This window comes from Dermacentor variabilis, chromosome 2 (assembly GCF_050947875.1).
Source record: "Dermacentor variabilis isolate Ectoservices chromosome 2, ASM5094787v1, whole genome shotgun sequence".
NCBI classification, from domain to species: Eukaryota; Metazoa; Arthropoda; class Arachnida; order Ixodida; family Ixodidae; genus Dermacentor; species Dermacentor variabilis.
The window spans coordinates 18,949,539-18,971,872 of NC_134569.1; the positions used below are offsets into that span (position 1 = coordinate 18,949,539).

Consider the following 22,334-nt stretch of genomic DNA (forward strand, 5'->3'; position numbering starts at 1 on the left):
CCTTGTGTCCTGTCTGCAAGCCTCACCTTTATTGCAGCGTGCACTATGTGGCATTTTCTCCTTTTTGAGTGCGAAATTGCACTTTAATGCACTAAGAGTCAAATTTTAATGATGAAAATTTCATAGCAACACGTAGCCATTTTAACAAAATAAAACAGATGGACAAAATTATCACAGTACAATCTAAAATTGCTGAGAATAGCGATTTCATCCATCAAAAAAGAATGAAAGAAAATGCATACATCTACAAAGTTTACTTTAACATACAGTTAAACCTCAATATAACCAAGTAGGTAAAATCGGCAACTTGATTCGTTATATCGAAATTTAGTTGTATTGAAATTCGAACTTTTATGCAAATAAGCACAGTCACCGATCTATTTTTCTTGCATGGAAAAGGGGCTGCAGAATTTTATGAATTATCGGGCAATCAAGAAAAGCAAGTTTGAATGAGATAACAATTCATTTTGATGAATTTGGGAGTCGTTGACGAATGATACGGTTTCATGCCATGTCGACGACATCTTCACATCGGTGGTACAAATTAGGCGAAGCCAGCCACACTTTCACATGCACTCCGCCCGCTACACTTAACATAATATGCACAAATAAAAAAAAAAGTAATTTCACTGCACCTCTGCTGCTCTGACAATAACATGTCTACGTTCCACAGGCACTGTCATACACTGTCATAACAGAACTAAATTTTAACAGAAAGAAACAAAGTAGGACATTCTTGATTCCCAGACACAAAAGAAAAGTGGTAAACACGCACTAAATCGGCACTACTCCTGAGACTATGAATGAATCACCCCAGTATTACACCTAATGGCAGATATGGAAAGGAAAATTGATTTTATCATGTTTGCATATCATTCCAGCGTGACAGTAAAGCTTTGGAAGATGGGCTAGTTGGTGTGCATGCATGATTATGACCAATGTACCCGAGAATGTGGATGATGGTGCTTGTCCACATACTTCAGCGCACCGGTAATAATTAAGGGCATGCAAATAATCAAATATCACCAAATCGAATAGTGAACATTAAAATAATTGTATTCGTGAATCGAATATCCAATATCTGATTTTTCTAATATTCAATATATTCAGTGTAGAGACACATGCAGTGCCACATATTGCCTGTGCCATGGAGCCCCTTGTCCTCGATGCTTCTCAAGTGAGAAGTTAACTTCGTACAAGGTTCATCCATGTCGGCAGAACTGATTGAAAATGATCATGTGATGCAGACAGAGGGAATGGCAACAAAAGCAATGCATATTTCATAATGTGAAAATGCATGTGCGAAGATCAGGCTGCTTAGCAACCAACAGGAATGCAAGTTGTGTTGGATACGTGGTGACGAACTTCACGGCACTTACCACGGACAATCCGGCAATGGACCCGTGACTCTTACACATGTGGGAAGCATGCGACAGTCTGGTGAATAGATGCCAAAGGCAGCAGCACAACTGTAAGCTAAAAATTCAGATCACAACGCTAACGGACGAGGCAGAGCGTTACGCAGAGCAACTTGCACGACAGAACTGGGGACCAGTTCTGCAACTCCCTCCAAGGAACGCTGGGCACTACGAAGACGTGGGCCATACTCAGACATCTACTAGATCTGACCCAGAGCAAGAGAGAAAGCAAGCACACGATGAGCCAAGTAATACACAACTTCAGAGGCACAGGCTATCAGCTGATGTGTGCCCTACAAAGTAGATACATTGGCAAGCCGATGCTCGGTGCACAGCCTACAGCTGGCTACTCTTGATTGGAAAACAGCGAGCTCGACCGGGACATAACGTGTTTCGAGCTGACGTGAGCGATCACAAGTCTCACTCCAAACACCACTCCAGGCAAGGGCGGAATCACCAACAAGTTGCAACGTAACCTGGACGATGCAACCGTGCAGGCAATACTTGAACTATTCAATATACACTGGAGTAGAGGGACCTTGCCCCCGGAATTTAAGCATGCTGAGATTACGCTGATACCAAAGCTGGGAAAAACGTCCTGCCTGGAGAACCTAAGACCCATTTCGCTCACGCCTTGCCTCCGCAAACTGATGGAATGTGTGATCTTAGACAGGCTACAGATGCATATCGAATAACATCAACTGATGCCGAACACGATGTGTGGTTTGCGGCCCAACTTGTCAATGCAAGATGTGCTTCTGCAGTTCAAAGAGGAAGTACTGAATGCAGCAACGTCGTGCTGCCCGAAAGCAATTCTTGCACTAGACCTTAAGGGGGCCTTTGACAATGTGGGGCACGAAGCCGTACTAGCAAATCTCAGTGATACGAATTGCAGCCGAAGAACTTGCAACTACCCGAGGGCTTTCCTCACAGATCATACAGCCACAATAGGACTGGGAAATATGAAGTCACAGCGAGTACACACACCTAAAAGAGGGACGCCACAAGGAGCAGTGCTGTCACCGACACTTTTCAACGAGGCCATGATGAAACTCCCAGCCCAACTCGAGAAAATACCGGGGATCAGACATGCCTTGTATACAGACGACATCACGATATGGACGGTCAGAGGTTCCATAGGAGAACAACAAGTGGATGTCGTAGCGAGATACGCGGAGACATGCAGACTACAATGCGCGCCGGAGAAGCCGGAGCTCCTCATAATCAAGAAGCGCTCAAGAGGGCGATCAACAACCCAGGCACCAACCATCCACCCCGGTCCTAGAGAAATCCCCAAGCTGAACAGACCTCGTATCCTCTGCCCACACTTACAAAAGGAAGGGGGAAGAGGATATGCCATGCAGAAGCTACAACACACGACCATGCAGGTCTTGCGCATGATGCAACGAATGACCAGCAGGAAGAGGGGGCCCAAAGAACAGGACCTGATCCAACTAGTGCAGGTTCTGGTTGGGAGCCGCATTGCATACTCGGCACCCTATTTGAATTTCAGCAATGTGGAAGTGTAGGTACTCGACCAGCTGATACGCAAGGCGTATAAGCAAGCTCTCGGACTGCCACCCGAAACGGTTACTTTTCGCCTCGAGGAGACAGGGGTGCACAACAATGCATGGGAAATTATAGAGGCCCACTTGGTAAACCAGGAGGAAAGGCTACAACGCACGACAGTGGGACATGGCATCTTGAAACGTCTTGAAAATTCCGTTCGGAAGACCAGCGCACTGACAAAAACCTCAACACGAATACAAGAAACTATGCTCGTCTCACCAACACCCAGAAACATGCACCCAACCTTCCATATCGGATGGCGACATGCCCGAGCACAGGCTCTAACGAGGAAGTATGAGAACCACCCGAATGTCCTATACGTAGAAGTGGCCAGCACATCAAGAAGCACTGCATTTGTAACCAGCGTAGTCGACAATCACAGGACCGAAATAAATGTGTCGTCGGTTTCCAGAGCGAGCACTGCGGAGGCAGAGGAACTAGCTATAGTGTTAGCCATCACGATGAGACCGCACTGGGAGTGCGTCACCATTCTTACGGACTCTCAGACAGCATGCAGAAATGTTTCCAGGGTCAAGGTTTCCAGGGCCACACATTGCATTCTGATTGGGGAGCACCAGCTCCCGCCATGCATATAAGCCGTGTGGACTCCAAGGCATGAGTCCTTACGCGGCAATCAGATGGCACACACTGACGCCTGAGCCCATGCACAACGGGAGCTGCGAGAGGGTCACGCCGACCAGTTCCACCCCGAGCCCATAATATTAACGGACATGCACATCCTACAACACTATCACCTTTCACGAAGAACACTACCGCCGCCTCATAATGCTCAGACGTGAGAGGAAGCTGTAATATGGCAAAAACTCGAAACAAACACATATCCTCACTTGAGTCTCTACCATGCCATGCACCCCACGCTTTAGTCCTATAAATGCCCACACTTCGATCAATGCGCAACGCTTTACCACATGGTATGGGCTTGCGCAAGCACACCACAGCTCACACCCATTACACACTCCACCACACGGCAATGGGAGGCAGCGCTGTTCAGCTCAGACTCGACGGACCAGCGCAACCTGGTCAACCGAGCGAGAAGGACAGCCAAGGCTGCTGGGCTCCTGGACTAAGGGACCACCCACTGCAGAGCTACCTATACTCATGTGCTCTTTTCATAAAGTTTACTCTCTCTCTCTCTCATGGCACATCAACAGCCATCAATGTAACAAACATGCCTGATTTTGGTACCAATCACTGGTCAGCTGCCCGCACGCACGTATTAGTGGCAAGCATTCTGCGACGGCTTGTGGCCCATTAATACATCGGCCAGCAGCAAATTTTTGTCATAGCCGCACTGCCTAAGCAATTAGGCCCAATCGGTTCTGTTTTGTCTGGCGCTGACGACTAAAGTTATGGTTTGATGCTGAATCTATGCAGATCCATTTGCAGCAGTCGCATGATATTCAGAAGGCCGACAAACTGCCTCGTAAATGGAAGAGACTGTATGGGATGGCAACGAAGTTGTTTACAGCCACCATTTTCACGACGCACCATACAGCGGCCTGTCCTTCCTAACACCGTTCGTAGGTGAACATCGGTCTCATTTTGTAGCTTTAAGCAACCAGTCACAAGAATAGCTTTGGATTAACAAGGAGGGCGTGACAGTGTCATGGCCAGTTGCATGCACGGACAGTGGATGAACGAGAAGATGGGGAGGGGGAGAGCGAGCATTGTGCAAACTTGCTATTACCTTCCAGATTTCAGAATCTTTGACAGGTGGCAAATCACACCAAACCTGACAATGAGACGGCATGGTCAGCGCCTGCTCTTCTCTATCAGCACCGGCTACACGCGGAGCGGTCATCGAGTCATGTGATGCATGGTCCCTTCATCTGTCACACAGATTGGCCTTATGATAACCCGCCTACTGTAAAGTTGGGATAGCTCTTCTGTATTTTTGAGAAAATACTGGAAAGCAAAACTTCCTATGCAACAAATAAAAGATTGTTGCGAAACACAGTTCCACTATTAAACTGAAGATCTCACTGGTATTCAGTACGAAACAATGTTACTAATTCATTAGCTTCAGAGGGAAAAAAAGTATTTATTCTATTCAACAGACTTTCTATTAGCAATAAACTTTCTAGACGTTTATATACTAGAACCGAGCTGTAATCAGTGCTGGCATACTAATTTGGTTTTCTTTTTGGTAAAAATAAACTGTGCTGTATACCTTAATTTCTGTGTATTTGGGTTACTGATAATTTGCTACATTCTTGTTATGCAATGCTATAAGCCTCCTAAGCATGTATTTTCGTGCCCCAAATTTGTAAGCACTAAACTTTGTGAAATATTTTCGAATACCTCTGTCACATGAGCACGCAAAAACTCTTATGTAAGAAGTCCTTTACCACGCTGAAAGGCTTCTTAATGAAAAGGCACTGCACAGCAGACACGCAGCACCGACAATCTCTTTTTAGTGTTTCCTTCTGGACATGCTACCGAAAGCGTGGCGCTGGCGTTCGAAACAAAATTGGGCAAATTAAAGTGATCTACATCGAAATATAAGTGAAAAGTTGTTGTATTACACATTTTTCAAATACGTTTAACAATGCAGGATTAAGAAACGTTCTAGCAAAGATTTATTCTCGTACTTTAAAGAGCGTTTGCAGGAGTAGCAAACTGCCTAAGTTTGTCTGGCAACATTAGGCTTCTTTCATTGTGTTGGCTGCAGCGTTCCTGCCATAGGGTGCTTTTGGTGTGTGCCCAGGGCTGTTTTGTCAGCGGCGTTGGCCATCATTGCTCACAATGCTGCGTGCCATTTTTCTCATCCGTGCGGCTTACGTCTGTAAGTGTCCTCATGTGACATTTGCGACCCATTCAAACTGCTTATGACAGTACAGAAGAAAATTAGCATTACTGGGTTTACTGCACCTTCTGCGAGACATAAAATAATTTTTTATGATGAGTATAGGCGGCAGCAAAATGCGCATTTACCTATTTTAAATATAGAATAACTTCTGGCGCACACTGGTTTCGCGGCTGCTCCTTTTCGGCCATAAAGGAGATCGACCAACTTCATTTCCAGAAAACAGCGCTTCTGAAAAGAGATCGTTTTTCGTTGTGTGCCTGTGGGTGAAACTCCTTTTCGGGAGAAGTCTCTTTGTTCAAAAGACTTTTGAGTGCCTGTGTGACAGCGGTATAATTTTTGATTCAATATCCTGCTTTTCTTTATTCGATTCAATATTCAATTCGAAATCTACTATTCAGTATTCGCACATCCCTAGTAATAATTGTTTCAGCAACCCTTTCTTCTAGCACACACTCATGGCAATAAAAACAGCAATTATCTCAAACCCAGTGCTTTTACCAATCGGGAAGAATGCCAAGAAGTGAAAGCAAAGTTGATGGGCGAACTGACCACTGTCCTCAGTGGATGTGAGCTCAACCACTCGCTTGACATCGTACAGGTGGACCATGACAATGTGCTTGTAGGTCTTGGGAAAACCTGAACGGCCCAGTGTGGAAGAGGCCGGGCTGCGTGAGGTCAGCACTGCCCGACTACGACGTCGACACACCTCCAAGATGTCCGAGAAGAGGAACAGGGAGACCGCATCGCCCTTGCGGCTTAGGCCCCCTTCGCCTATCTCCACGACATCCAGGCTAGTCACAAAGTACCGGTGGCCAGACAGGATGTTGGGCTGTAGTGAATGCAAAGATTTGTGCATCTCACACACCTAGTAATTCTCACAACACTGATTTAAGAGAACATGTAAGCTTTTTGCTCATTGAACCCAATCAAATCAATAAGAATTACTGATATTGGTTTTCAAGTGCAGTCTATGGTCTTTGTGCAGTGAAGGGAACTGCTTGCTGTGAAGAGCACAGCTTCCTGCGTAGAAGCACAGTAAGCTGGGCACATTGGTATGACTGCATCATGAAAACCACCACACAAACACCCAGACCAAGAAGAGAGGACAACAGTTCACTGGATTCACAACTAAGGTTAATTAGACAAACCAAGGAATTAATAAATGAAAAATCGTGAGGTGCATTCCGAGTAGTGCGCAATTCACAAGTCAAGATTATCCCATGCAGCAAAACCGAGCCAGGATAACGCTAGTTGGCAAAACCAAAAGGGTACAATAACTGAACACTTAGCAAACCACAAGTGCACAAGTCAATGGCAGCTTCTTTGAAGATCTACAAATTCTTTATTGTGCGTGCTGAAGGAGGACCTCCTAGAGCATATATCCCCCAGTCCTTTAGTGTGGAAACCCTTGATAACGTCGCAGGCATTTTTATCTTTGTTCTTTTGACAGAAGTATAGTCGTAGAACACTGCTTCACAACCACAATTTTCGGAATGCTGGGCCAGATTGTGTGATTCCATGCGATTCCTGGCTCCTGCTAAAGTTAGAAGGTATTAATAAAGGAAAAACGAGATATCCACCCAATCGTAGCAATTGCTACAAAGTTAATTACTTCCCTCTCCCTTGCAGGTTTCCGCAGAACTATTACGTCAAGTTAGGAGGTATTTAAATATGACCAACATGTTGCATAACACTGCAAAATTTATTATTATTATTATTATTATTATCATTATTATTATTATTATTATCATTATTTAAATGTGGGGGCAGGAGTCAAGGCATAGTGATGTAGGTCACCCTGGCAACATGAATGCAACTGGCACATCGGCACGGCTGCTCTGTGAGCCTAAGAACAGTGATTGTCTAGCACTATTGGCATGCTGAGAGAGAGAGAGAGAGAGAGAGAGAGAGAGAGAGAGAGAGAGAGAGACAGAGAGAGAGAGAGAGAGAGAGAGAGAGAGAGAGAGAGAGAGAGAGAGAGAGAGAGAGAGAGAGAGAGAGAGAGAGAGAGAGAGAGAGAGAGAGAGAGAGAGAGAGAGAGAGAGAGAGAGAGAGAGAGAACTTTATTTGCCACTGCAGGGTAGGAAGTTAGGGGAGGTAGGCCTAGTGTGGCTCCCAGATGGGGGCATGGAGTAAGACATTTAGTAGGTGAAACTCCCAACAGCGAGAGCGAGCGCGGGTGACCAGATAAAGTCACAATTGTTGTATGCGCCGACGGGGCCATATACAGTGGCGGCGCCATGCGGCGCGTCGTAGAAGCCGCGGCGAGAAAAAAAAATGCAGCGCCCGGGCACCGGCGCGCTCTCAACGGCGGTAATTTCTTTCCAGGCCGCCAGCACGATAACGGCTCCGCAGGCTTGTGACCTTTTCTGGTCGCCGCAAACAGCGGAGTTTCCTCTCCTAAATGTTTCTTGCTCCGTGGGTGGGGGCGACGTCTTGGGCCCACGAGACGAGTGCGAGTTGCGTTTTCTTGTCTGCTCTTGTCAGCAGCTGGTTCCAACCCTCCTCGGAGGGAGCTGGCAGTAATGATTGTGGGGGAGGGTTACCCTCGCATCCCTAGAGAATGTGTGCCCGAGTGGCGAACATTCCATGTGCACACTTAGTACAGACGGGGTTGTAATAACCTCCAGTGATTAAATAAAGCCTAGAATGACTGAGAATGGAATCGGTCTGCAGTCTGCGAAGCATGGTGGCTTGCGCTCGGTCGAGGTCGGGAGACGATACATGCATCTCGTTTCCTTGTAGAAGTTGGTAATGTCAGCATAGGAGTGCTGAGGTTGGCCCCGATGAGGATCGCATGGTGGCACAAAAAGCAGTTCGCAAAATTCTTAATTTAGCATGTTGTAAGCTAATAGACTTGGGCTTGGACTCTTGAAAAATTTCATGATTGGGTACCGTACCAAAATTTGTATCAGCTATGACCATATCACCGAGATTCTACTGTATATAGGAGCTCCTGAGGTGAAGTTTCCTTTTAAAATGTCCCACATAGCTGATTTGTAAGTGCAATGCATACACACATAGAAATATACTGTAGCACAGCCTATGACTATGACAGACTATAACAGTGAATGTGAAACCTTCCTTACTTACCGGGCACTTCTCGATGTCATTGAATATGTCAAACATGGCCACTTGGCTCTCAGTCTTGCGTTTTCCTTCATTGATGTTGCTGTAAAAGAAACTTTGGCTCATTCTTGGTGGCTTTGCGGCTGTCTTTATGTGAAAAGCCCACACAGTAATAAAAATATGCAGTATATACTGAAAAATGCCTGGAACATCCAAGACAAGTAAGCTCCCCGGTTCTTTGCCAAATGAAATCTGAGGAGGATCAGCAATTGCCAGAATCAAGTAGCTTTAGCTCTTACATATACATTCTGCAATTTTTGGAGGCTAAGGTGCCACTAACGCAAAAAAAGTGTATGCCCTGTGGGGATGCGCGCCTCTCGAGTGTTCCCTGATATGCAGTTTTCCCCGCATGTCTCGTGTCTCCTGTAATCCTTCTTCTTCGCATAGCTTAGAGCCGGCGGCGATCGGTCTGTTTGCAGCGCATTATAAGAGATGGCACGAGTGTTGCGTTGCTAACGCTACCTAATGGTGGGGTTAGTTGGGCGTGACAGAAGTAGGCGCTTCCTCTTTGGCTCCAGGTCAGCAAGCGGTGCGGATGTTCCGTGTGTGCGCCGATCCACGCTTCTGCGAGACCGTCTCACGAGGCCTCATTCTAATCTGTCACCGTTCGCCTGACCGTACACACAAAAAACCAGGCATTGGTGTTTAGCATGGGGCAAACATATTCGCTCGCCATCTGGTAGCGGTGAGTTGGACTTCCTTGATTTGTCATGCGCACATTGGCATGTTTTGCAGATAGCAACTCGGCTAGCAAGCATTAGTGTTTTAAAGGTGCAATAAATGCCCTTGTGACTGTTTGCACTAATGTGTTGTCATTCCTTTGTCCCAAGAGTACAGGTGAGATCTCCACAGCTCTCATGTAAATTTGACTGAACTGGAACCAGGGCATGTGTGTGCTTTGCATGCAAAATCATGCCACGCTTGCAAATAGCTCACATAAACAAAATCAATGAATTTTCCTGCACAAGTTAAGAGTGTGTGTATGTTAAGGTCTACATTTTTTTTCTGGCCATGGAAACTGCACACACGTGACTGGAGGGTGCATTATACCAGAGCAAATATGGTACATAATTAGTCTTATTCAATGAACTGAACAGTTCACAAAAATGTGAGATCAGAAGAATGTAAAGCACAAGATGTACCTCCAGGCCATGGTAATATGAGCTGTATTTAGATCTCTTACATGGTGTAATTGAAACAGTCAAGCCTAGATCATGCGTGCTTGCATTTATAACTGCTAAATAGGAGTTTTTGATGCAATGATTAAGTGCACATAGCAGGAGTGCTCGTGCCTGCTCTGCATTTGCAGAGCAGGCAAACTTATTTAACTTGGCTTGAATAAATATCACACCACACAGTTTAGCCAATGCTCTCCAGGCATGACAGGTGTCTTTCACACATACATCTGGCAAAAAACACCACTGCCTTTACACTACTTACAGCATAATTTGGTTGAGGGCAGCCACAGCTTTTTCTAGTGCTTCAGAGTCCTTGTTATTTTTGGGTGTACGCTTCTGTATTTCTGAAATTGGAAAATAAAAATTTAAGAATAAATTAATGACACACTGATGATGTTGATGACAACTACGAGTGCACTATTTTGCGCCTTCCATAGCTGGTACCAACCACAAACAGGCTGCCAAATGTTTGTGAGAAAAAAAACTATGTCAATCATGCCAAAAAGTGTCAACCACCTAATTGATCTCTGCAGAACATGCCAATTTGAATTCTTCTTGGCGACCTAATCGTAGCAGACTGGGCACAGTCTGAGATGGTTCTGTGCTTACACGGTGAATATGACCTGACAGCAGGTTTCCTTTGGAATGGTTTAACTCTTTCGTTACCACGCCTATTCAAATTGATCAATGGTAATCGATGCTTCAGATAGCCGATTTTGACGTGTTGGAGCCATTTCTTATCCACCTAAGGCCATCCAGTAGTTAGTAAAGGCACTGTACTTTCCGAATAAGTTTAAATTTTCACGCTCTGGCAATATTGTGATTTTTCATGGACCTTTTTGCGAACTAATGCACGTATGCTCTAGCGAAAAGAAGCGTGGCTGTCACCTTCTGCCACACTCAATAAAAAAGCATGCCGCTCACGATTACGCATCACTAGTGTAAAGATTTTGTAATCAAATGACTGTCAGCAAGTCAAGAATTAAATTATATCACCAGCTTTGCCGTCCTACAGTGCTGAGCGGTGCTAATTAACTGAAAATGACGCCAGCTGTCCGTCCAATGTGGACTTGGCATTTTAAACCAGTTTCCAAGAGTTTCATTTTTGCTTCTCATAAAATCCAGGCAAGGGGTAACGCCGGTGTCAATGTGCAGTTATCGAAAGTCACTTCTATGGTGTCGTTCCGCGCAGCTGCGTTGCGAGAAAAGCATCATGTTGGAAACTATGCTGCACCTGCACTTTAATTTAGTGTTGAGGACTTGAGTTATGATTTTAAAGGTGACAGCAAAGCAGAGTCACGATCTGACAGCGACAATGTTTTGAGTCGGCATGGGACATGCCGCAGCTGTTCACCGGCGAGTTTAAGACCCCGAGCGGTCTCCTTCCTTGTGCGCGCTTATCTGCCAATCATTTTGCACAATCTGAGAGCTCTACTGATTATCTTCGGGGCGCATATTTCGCTTGGTAATGACGTGCTTCCATCGGCAGCGAAGAAACTCCCATTCACGCCAAGAAAGCTGCCCATAGCACATCTCGGCCCAGCACTATGGATCAGTGCAAGACGTTTACAAAGGCGTGGGATTTCTTTCTATTCTTCTCTGCAGAGGTGATAAAGACAATCTTCAAAAATGCAAACAGATATGCGTGGATGCATAAGCTTGAAGCTGGCCAGCTACGCTGAGAGTGATCGAACCTGGAAGAGGTGCATGACTCTGGACAAAATGGTGAAGTATGTTCCTCGGACTTCTCATCGGACCATCCTCAGAAGATGCCGAAAAGGCGGAAGTGCAAAATGTGTTACGAGGAACGTAAGGTTGAACAAAGAGCAGACGTGTTGTGGGAAAAGTGAGGATTGCAACTATGCTTCACAATATCCAGGAACTGCTTAACCGCATGAACTGGTCTGAGTTTCTTTTTTGTATCCGAAGAACGACGGCGAACTGAGCATTTATTCTTTCAAATGCTATTCCTGGCTTACCTATTTTTGAAATGTATATTCTGAATTTTCTTTGATATTAATGTTTTTGTGGATATGTTTTTCTACTGTTGTTTTTGTCAACTGGCAGCAAAAATGGCGCTTTCTAGAATTTGTATGTTTTACCTAATGCATTTTTTTGATAACTTTTTGTATGTTTTTGGAAACAGCATCTAATTATGCACAATATGCTATGCTGCAATGTGTTGCAATATTATTTGTAGTGGTAAATAATTTTTTTCCGAGACCTATAAAATACGACCATTTTCTCGCATTAACGAAAGAGTTAAGCCTGACCCACATGGAGCGATTTTCTTGCAAAAACTGGCGAATGGCCGCACGCGGCGTCCACCCGGCGGCTGGCGACTATTTGCAGTCAATCAAGGCGGGCTAGATATGTTCTCAAGCGGTCAACCACTTGCTGGAAGCGGGAAATTAAGGCTGTCAGCGTAGACCAATCAAGGCGCGGTCGCGTACGACTTCCTGCTGCCACATCTGACTCGGCTAGCCAGCCAAGGAGCCTAGAGTGAACATGGCGAAAAAAGCTGCACGCATCATGTACAATGATCGACTGACCACAGCCGTCCAGGCACAACCAATATTATGGGATTGTAACCACCCTGAATACAAGAACTGGCGGAAAAAGATCGTCGTGTGGCAGGAAGTTGACACGGAGATTGGTAGTGCCCCTGAAGGTGAGTCAACAATAATCATTACTTGTTGACATGTGCTTTTTGTTTAAATCAGCACAGGCTCTTCCGATTCATTGTTTCATTGGTTATTCGAAACAAAAAGGCACAAACAAGCATTTTTATAATTTGTTTTCGTTTGCTTGAGGCTGTGTGTCTCTCTCCCCTACCCTTTCTTTTTTGTTACCAACTTTTTTTTTTCTCTATACTGAATGCACTCAAAACCTTCTTTTTCTGTTTTTGGCTTCTTGTTTTCTCAAGAGCAGCAACTTCAGCTGAAGCAGCCACTGCACACGTCCCATGGCGATGTCCGGACCGGTTCACACCGCAGCTGGTGCTTTCTGCGACTACTGAAAGGATGTGTTCGTGACCTTCTTGAGCATTTAGTTTGGGTGCAAACTGGGAACGGAAGTTTGCAGAACGCACAACACTTACCGCAGCACCTCGCACAATACCGCGGATACCACGGCTGAACCTCATCCCGATTGCCACTGCACAGCATGGCCAGCCCCAACAATTTCTCTGCGTCCTCCATTACATGTTTTGATGAAAAATGACAAATTGTCAAATCGACATTAAACCTAGCTAATAAGTTGTCTTATTTGCCGCCATTGCATAAATAATGGTTCAGTTGTAGATACGAAACAATTTTTTCACTGCATTTTACTGGGAATGGTATCATTCTTTTTCTAGCAACACTGAAATCGTAACAGCGGCGGCGGCGGCCTGTTTTTTGCCGCATGTGGGTGCAGCATGGTGGTGGCACGCTGGTGCTCCGCTGCGTTGGCGCGGGCCGCACGAAGTTCGCCGTGAAAGTTCGCTCCATGTGGGCGGGCATTAAGCTGTCGTTTTTGTTGGTTGGTCTCGGTTGTAAGAATTTCAGTTTCTTAGAAGTAAATTTTATGGTTCATGTCTTATCAGTATTTGGCTTGGAGGGAGGGAGTTCGTTGTCTAGAGACAGTTCTGACATCGTCCTTTGTTGCTGAGGTGGGGGAGAGGGGGGGGGGGGGTAAATTTGTTTTAATTTGCTTCAAATAATTCGGAAATATCAGATACTGAAATTTGCATTGAAGCAAATATTGAAAAGCGCAATATTCTACTGAATATTAAAAATGAAACATTGACTATTTCTACAAGCCTAGTAACATACAAGCATATGCAATTAGCCTGGTTGGTTCGGGACTTAAACAGAAATAGCACAAAACAAGACACCGGAAAGGGACAGACAATAGTTCTGACCAATAATTAAATGTTTATTCTTTCAAGCAGTATATATAGGTAGCACTTGCGTTGTTGTAACAAAGCTTTGAAAATCTGGACTTTTACAACAGAACCAAGTTAATCCCCACATTCCTAAAAGTGCTGTCCAGATTTTGAAGGCTGCCAACTGCACTGTAATGTTCAGATTCATCTTAGCTTGATTATTGAATTGTTGCCTCAAACTGGGAGCAAATAAAGAAATTTACTGGTGTCACTACAGCAGAAGTCTTAGAAGTTGGCCATTTTATGACGAAAGTGCATAACGTGGCAGGTATGTATGCTGCACTTACAGTAAGCTATTCATGCAAAAGAATGTGAGCCACCACATGCACATGCTGTAGAAACAATAAGCTGCTCGCTCAGTGGTATCATTTTTACAAGGCAATAAGTGTCTTGTGCATACAATTGATTTGGGCACATCCATTACAATGGCTTGTACCTGTACAACGAAAGTCATTCTGTCATCTCACATTGGTAGAAAATGCGACTAAGCTCCAGAGGTGGCTTTCTAGTGTAGTAGTACCAACAACGGGCAGCATAAATTCAGCAGGCATGACAAAGAGACCATGACTATGCCGCATGGCATTTCCCATAAAGAAGCACCATCTCATACATGCAATTACCTTATTTGATGAATTGAGCCCCGCAATTTTTTTTTACGTTTATAAAAATGACACTTCAGATCAATGAGGCTCATGACACTGTCAATAACATTCAGTGGAAACGGCAAAATGCGCTCCACACACTTTGAGAAGCAGGTTTCCAGGAAGCTTTCTGAAATTAGGAGAAACTGGGAGAAGCATTTCTGTTCAATGGAAATACCCTGAATGAGGAAATGACGAAACTTTGGAACAGCAGGTGGTTAAAGAGACGTTAAAGGCAAATACTAAGTCGACGTGGACTGTTTAAATACCATTCCAGAAACCTCACAACGCTCGTTTCGCGCCAAGAAAAGACTTGCTTTACGAGAAAACTGCATCTGACAGGTCTGAATACCTTTTCCGAAATTCAAATCTCCCACCAACCAACTGGGGAAGTGATGACATTGCATACGCCATCACCCCCCTTTTCTACTGTTGGTGAGTAAAACGGTGCCCGACAGACGGCAGTGCCGAGCCAACAGAGCGGTGGATTTGCCATTGCAGCTGCTTTTTGGTCAAGTGGCGTAGACCGTTCAGGCATCCCGCGACATTACATGGAAGTTGAATTCTCTGCTACTTGCAGCTTGTGAGAGTTTCGCGAGCCAGCAAAACCAGCACAGCACTACATGATAACGAAACTATTGAAATGTGAAAGCGTGGGTGGTGCGGAGCCCAGCAAAAACGAAACCTTTTGACTGCTCGCATTGTTCTCAAGGGTAATTTCAATGAGTTCTTTTTTCTATAATCGAAACAGAACTGGACAAGTAGCATTTTATTTCATCTTATAATACAAGGATATTTTTTACGTGTGGTTGAGTACTAAAGACAGAATTTAACTGAGGAGTGCTTCCTTCATGGGGCAAGTACTTGAATGGCCTGAGGGAGTCTTTAATCATGTGCTGCATTTACATCAATTTCTCAATTATTAAGGCTCCATTCACGATAATATTCATGCCTTAGAGATTCTCGAGCACTAACCTGTCACTTTAGCTTGACTTAATATTTGCCTTTAGTGTTCCTTCAATTGTAGGGGACCCGTTATGCAGGGTGCTGAAGTGATCTGCACAGCCAGGTTTTTACAGTCAAATAGTTTTGGGCCTCAAAAGTTGCATGCGTAGGAGACAGCTTGGCAATGCCAACTAGTTAATCAAATCTGTGAAAACAGCGCACCCTTGAGCAGCAGGATCATGCTTCCCAGCCTCTGAATGGGGCGAATCATCAGCTCTGCCAGGGTCTGCCGGCCACACTCAGGCTTGGTCTGACACCTCTGAAATACCAGATATTTGTGATATGACAGGCACAACTCCAAGGGTTCAACCACTTTAAATCCACTGGCCTCCATGACATTCACAAAAGGCACCTTGCAATGTAAAAAAAGCTGTGGTCAGGGTCAATCAGGGTGTTGGAAGGAGACTGCTATCTCCGTAATATGAATTGCATGCAGAGGCCTTTGAATATCATGAGCACTTATGTCAAGCTGCGATAGCATAAAATGTTCAGAAAGGAAATAATTTTTTTTTTCTTAAATATTGCTTCATCACTTGACAGAAAACTTAGTGCACTTTTGCTTAGTGTTGCAATCGAATACAGTTAAGCTCATAAATATATAGTTAAACCTTAAGTCAGTAAAATTGGCACTTCACCGTATCGAAATTGTTATATTGAAATTCTATTTTTTATGCAAGTAAGTACAGCGCTGACCAATTTTTCTTACAAGGAAGGACACATAAAAATTTCTGGATTACCAGGCGATCAGAAGAAACAAATTTCAATGGCGAGAACAAATTTCATTTTGTTTAAATTATGAGGCGACGATGAAAGATAGTTTCATGCCATGTCAATGATATCTTTACATCGGTGGTATGAAAGTGAAGCCTGTAGCTTTCGCATCCAATCCGCCACTGTGGCTGATACAGATCTTCACACAGTCTGACCAATGCAGCATCAAAAGCTGCCAGACGCCACACTTTAAAATCGCATTAAATCAAGGCAATGGCCGACAACCTGCTGTTCACAGCAACTATGTCTGTTATAAACAAATTCACGACACTGCATGCTTGTCATGTCTGAGAAATCAAGCAAGATCTGGTATGGAATTTGAAATTTATGTAGTGAATATGCATTATTTCTGGTATTGGTTGTATGAGTAAAAAAGTTTATATTTTGTCCAAAAGGTAAAGCAGTGATACCAATAGCAAAGAACTACATAACTAACGAAGGTTCACAGTTTTGTCGGCTGTATAAATAGCAGAACATTCACTTATGTTCTGAAATGGATTGTTCATTTTTTAACTAACCGACACCAGTTTGCTTCTGCCAATGGATCTTGTTCTGCACTAACCCGTGTAAAGTATGGTGTGCCACGAGGTTCTGTGCTTGGGCCGATTCTCTTCTTTATTTATACTAATGACATAAGCAGCAACCTTACTTCTACTATTAGACTATGTGCCGATGACTGTGTTACTTACAGAAAGATCACTGACCCTTTTGATACTAATGCCCTGCAGTCTGATCTTGACAAAATCGCTAGTGATGTGAACAATGGCAGATGGGGATTAATGTTTCCAAAACAAAAGCTGCAGCGTTTACCACGGCTAAACTCACTGTGTCCTTCCTTTATCTATCAATAACGTGGCCATTGAGAAAGTTCCTTACAGTAAAATACTTAGGCATTCATATTTCTTCAGACCTGACATGGCATAAACACATTGATTACATCACCACCAAAGCGTCAAAGACACTAGGTATCATTAGGCGTCACTTACATTCCGCAAATCAGGAAACCAAACTATTAGCATACACAACTTTAGTCAGATTGCAACAAGAATACACCGCCATCATCTGGAACCCGCATGAAGCATACCTTGCTGGGAAACTCAAATCATTGCAGAATAAGGCCATTAGGTTCATCACAAGGAAGGACTCTCGTTACTCCAGCATTACTGATATCAAATAGGATCTAAATTTATGTTCACTGGAAACGTAAAGACTTGTTGCCCTGTTATCTCACTTCCCCAACTTTATTACAATCGTGCGCCATTTACAGAATCTCTTATCAAACCGGCCCATTGCATCTTTCCCCGATTAGACTACGGCTTTAATGTACAACCAAAGATCGCTTGTACCAAGTTTATGCGTCATTCACCATTGTTCCTTGCCATTTACCATTGGAATAAGCTGCCTGTGGAAATTGTTTCTGTCAACATCCACGACAATTTTGTTAGCAAAATGAAGTACTTATTGCATGCTGACAGTTAGAATTGTATTGCGCTGACTGCTTAGAATTGTATTATTTTCTGTTGTTGTCACTACCATTGTAGTTGTACTTTTTCCAGCATGTTCTCAGTGTTTGCAGTGTATCTTTCAGTATGCTTTATGAAGTTATGTTCTCAGTAAATGGCACTCGTTCTGCTTCTATATTTTCATTATTTATTCATTATATATTCATTATTTATATGTTATATAATGTTATTTAACCCCCTATGTAATGCCTGTAAGAAGGCCTTTAGGGTACATGAATAAAAGAAAATAACAAGCATGGTGGCATCGTGCACAGGCAAACATGAACAGATCTCACTTGACGACCGTGAACGCTTGCTGCAGCAATGCTGGAATGATGAATACAGGCAGAGGGGAGTGAGCCCTTCGTTTGCCTCTCGCTCCAATGCATCTTTGAAACTCGAGATTATGTGACCACCAGCACTAAACATGCAAGAGACAGCCTATTAAAAGGCTGTTTAACAGTTCCTTCACCCTCTTACTCTGAACCTTCCAGCCACTGGACCAATTATGGCAGAAAAAGTAAAAAATTTTGCTTTCCAGACTCTCGGCACCAATTTCCATCCAGGCAGTGGAGGATTTTGTGTTTTAAATAACAATGCAGAATAAATTCTAAGAATTTCTAGCAAGGCAGCATTGTTTGCCGAAATGAGGTGGGCATTAAAAAGGAGCCAGGAAGAGCCAGAGTGAGATGACATGCGATACTTCTTTTTTAATTGCTTTTCAATGCTTGCACTACAAAACATTCTCTTTCACGACAGTAGATGTGAATGGAGAAAAACATTACCCCATATGTTCGAGGTGTACGAAGACAGACATTTTTAGCAGCGTCATAAATGGTCCGTTTTACTATGAGATGATGCTGTCCAAGACAGCCTCGGAAAGCGAACAACATGAGGGCACAAAACACTGCAAGGTGTGTAACTCTGTTTTCATTTTAATATATGAGAGGTATCCACAATGTCAAATCAAATTAATTTTTAAATGAGGCGCTGACACCAGAAAACAATGTTTATAAAGTCCATGCCCGTTACACTGGATCCACATACAGCATACTTCCGGATATAACAGACCACTTTTCTCACTTAGTTTGGTCTGCCTATATACTTTCTGCTGATCCCAGCATAGTGCAGGATGTAGAAGTGATAAGTAGGGTAAAGTGCAGTGATCATAGGTTAGTGAGGGCAAGGATTCGCCACAATTTCAACAGAGAAAGAGTAAAATTGGTCAAGAAGAAACAGGTCAACATAGAGGCAGTAAGGGTAAAAGCAGACAAATTCAGGCTGGCACTTGCAAACAAATATGTAGCCTTAGAAAAGAGAGATGATGACGATGACATAGAAGTAATGAATGAAACTGTAACGAGGCTGGCTTCAGAGGCAGCAACTGAAGTGGGAGGCAAGGCACCAAGACAACCAGTAGGCAAGCCTCCCAAGTAACAAGGGACCTAATAAAGAAATGACAAAGAATGAAAGTGTCCAATTCAAGAGATAAGATAGAATTCGCGGAACTGTCAAAACTGATCAACAAGGCGAAAATAAGTGATATTCGAAATTATAACACAAGAAAGACTGAAGAAGCCGTGAAAAATGAATGCAGCCTGAAATCAGTGAGAAAGAAACTTGGGCTAGGACAAACAAAGATGTATGCACTGAAAGATAAGCGGGGCAATATCATCAGCAATCTCGAAGGTATAATAAATATAGAGGAAGAATTCTATACTGACCTGTACAGTACCCAGAGGACTCGGGAGAACTCCATTCAAAATGATAATGAACAGGATACAGAAACTCTTCCTATAACTAGAGATGAGGTCAGAAGGGCTTTGCAAGACATGAAACAGGGAAAAGCGGCAGGAGAAGATGGAATAACAGTCAATTTAATCAAACATGGAGGAGATATAATGCTTGAAAAACTGGTGGCTCTCTATACAAAATGTTTATCACCTACAAGGGTTCCAGAAAACTGGAAGAATGCCAACATTATACTAATCCCGAAAAAGGGGAGACATTAAAGAACTGAAATATTATAGGCCTATTAGCTTACTCCCAGTATTATATAAAATATATACCAAAATAATCTCCAATAGAATAAGGGCAACACTGGACTATTGTCAACCAAGGGAACAGGCTGGCTTCAGGAAGGGATACTCTACAATGAATCACAACCATGTCATCAATAAGGTTATCGAGAAATTTGCAGAGTACAATAAGCCTCTCTATATATCGCTTTCATAGATTACGAAAAGGCATTTGATTCAGTAGAGATACCAGCAGTCATAGAGGCATTACGTAATCAAGAAGTACAGACCACTTGCATAAACATCCTGGAATATGTCCACACAGATTCCACAGCTAGCTTAATTCTCCACAAGTAGGAAGATACCTATAAAGAAAGGGGTCAGACAGGGAGATACAATCTCTCCAATGCTATTCACTGCGTGCTTGGTATTCAAGCACGCAGTGAATATTAAAGCTATTCAAGCTACGCAAGAATATTCAAGAAGTATTCAAGCTATTCAACTGGGAAGGTTTGGGAGTAAGGATCGACAGCGAATACCTCAGCAACCTTCGGTCTACTGACGACATTGTTCTATTCAGCAACACTGCAGACGAGTTACAACAAATGACTGAGGACCTTAACAGGGAGAGTGCAAGAGTGGGGTTAAGGATTAATATGCAGAAGACAAAGATAATGATGAGTAACCGGGCAAGGGAACAAGATTTCAGGATCACCTGTCAGCCTCTAGAGTCTGTGAAGGGGTATGTTTACCTAGGTCAATTACTCACAGGGGACCGTGATCATGAGAAAGAAATTTACAGAAGAATAAAAATGGGTTAGAGTGCATTCAGCAGACTTTGTCAGATCCTGACTGGAAGCTTACCATTATCATTGAAAAGGAAGGTATACAATCAGTGCATTTTACCGGTGCTGACATATGGGGCAGAGACTTGGAGACTGACAAAGAAGCTTGAGAACAAGTTGAGGACCGCGCAAAGAGCAATGTAGAGTGCTAGGCATAATGTTAAGAGACAGAAAGAGGGCGGTTTAGATCAGAGAGCAAACCGGTATAGACAATATTTTAATCGACATCAAGAGTAAAAAATGGAGCTGGGCAGGTCATGTAATGTGCCGGTTAGATAACCGTTGGACCATTAGGGTTACAGAATGGTTACCAAGAGAAGGGAAGCGCAGTAGAGGACGGCAGAAGACTAGGTGGTGCGATGAAATTAGGAAATTTGCGGGTGCTAGTAGGAATTGGTTGGCGCAGGGCAGAGGTAATTGGAGATTGCAGGGAGAGGCCTTCGTCCTGCAGTGGACATAAAATAGGCTGCTGCTGCTGCTGATATATTATCAATGCAACAAATTCCACTTTTAAAGGAGCCGGCAATAACAGACCATCGAGCACAATTGGCAGATTTTTGTGCAATTTTTGTCTTGATAGTATAAATACAATGCGGTGATGTGCACGTGTGGAAATGCACTTGTTCTTAAGAAACAAATATACTAGTGGCAAGCTTCCTACATTGGCGTACCGTGCAGCACCCAACATTGAGTTTTTGGGTTGATGACGTAGACAACTCACCACCGCCCACTTCTGTCGGCTCAGTGTCAGTGTCAAGAGTGCTCCTAGGCTTCAGCATCTTAGCTTTAAACTTTAGCATTCAGCAATTCAAAAACAACCGCCGAAGGTTGCAAAATGCACAGTTTTGATAATGCTTTATTTCTCATTGTATCATTTGAACAAAAACGAAGGCTGCTATTCGCAATGTCCAGAATGCAAATCGCATGGTCAAGCCACCTCATGTGCAGTGCAGCAGCGGCCAGGTGCAGGGCTTGAGTTGAACTTGCCTGGTACAGCAGCTCTCATTCGTGCGACAGGTGTGACAGTGATCATCACTTGTCTTTCAGGGAGGGCAGTCGCATGTTAATATCAGGCTGCGCTCCCTGAAACGCCACTTTCTGCAGCTGCTGGCAGGTGGCGACACAAGTTTATGCTTGTGCTGTCACGAAAGCAGCTTGCATCCCCCTAAGTGCATGCAAATTTGCACTTTCTTCTTAAAACTAGGCATTTAACTATGCCAAGGGTTATATTAAACGACGTAGACTCAAAACACCGATCTCTCTGCAAAACTTGAGCAAGATAGTGCAACATCAGCGCAAAATCTTTTTTCAAACAGGCTCACCAAAATATGCAGGGTCCTGACTGGGATTTCATTGTAATTGTATGCATCACATCTTGTTTTATAGCATTTAATTAAATGCTTCACATAAATTCCAACATGCATGTTGAATTTGGATAATGTTTTGTATAGTCGACTTCCATTAATTTGACCCTGACTGACAAAATTGGTGAAGTTATCC

General features: G+C 43.6%; 1 protein-coding gene across 2 annotated transcripts in view; it reads right to left on the minus strand.

The window, feature by feature from the left end:
• The window catches only part of LOC142571459 (protein ECT2-like), a 109,481-nt gene that overhangs the window by 26,676 nt on the left and 60,471 nt on the right, over nt 1-22,334 (minus strand). For both annotated transcript variants that reach the window (XM_075679824.1, XM_075679825.1), the window contains exons 14-17: nt 15,861-15,957; nt 10,387-10,468; nt 8,911-8,989; nt 6,367-6,646 (exon numbers count right to left, since the gene is read on the minus strand). In XM_075679824.1, the coding sequence (XP_075535939.1) occupies nt 6,367-6,646; nt 8,911-8,989; nt 10,387-10,468; nt 15,861-15,957 (538 nt within the window). The remainder of the gene's footprint in view (nt 1-6,366; nt 6,647-8,910; nt 8,990-10,386; nt 10,469-15,860; nt 15,958-22,334) is intronic.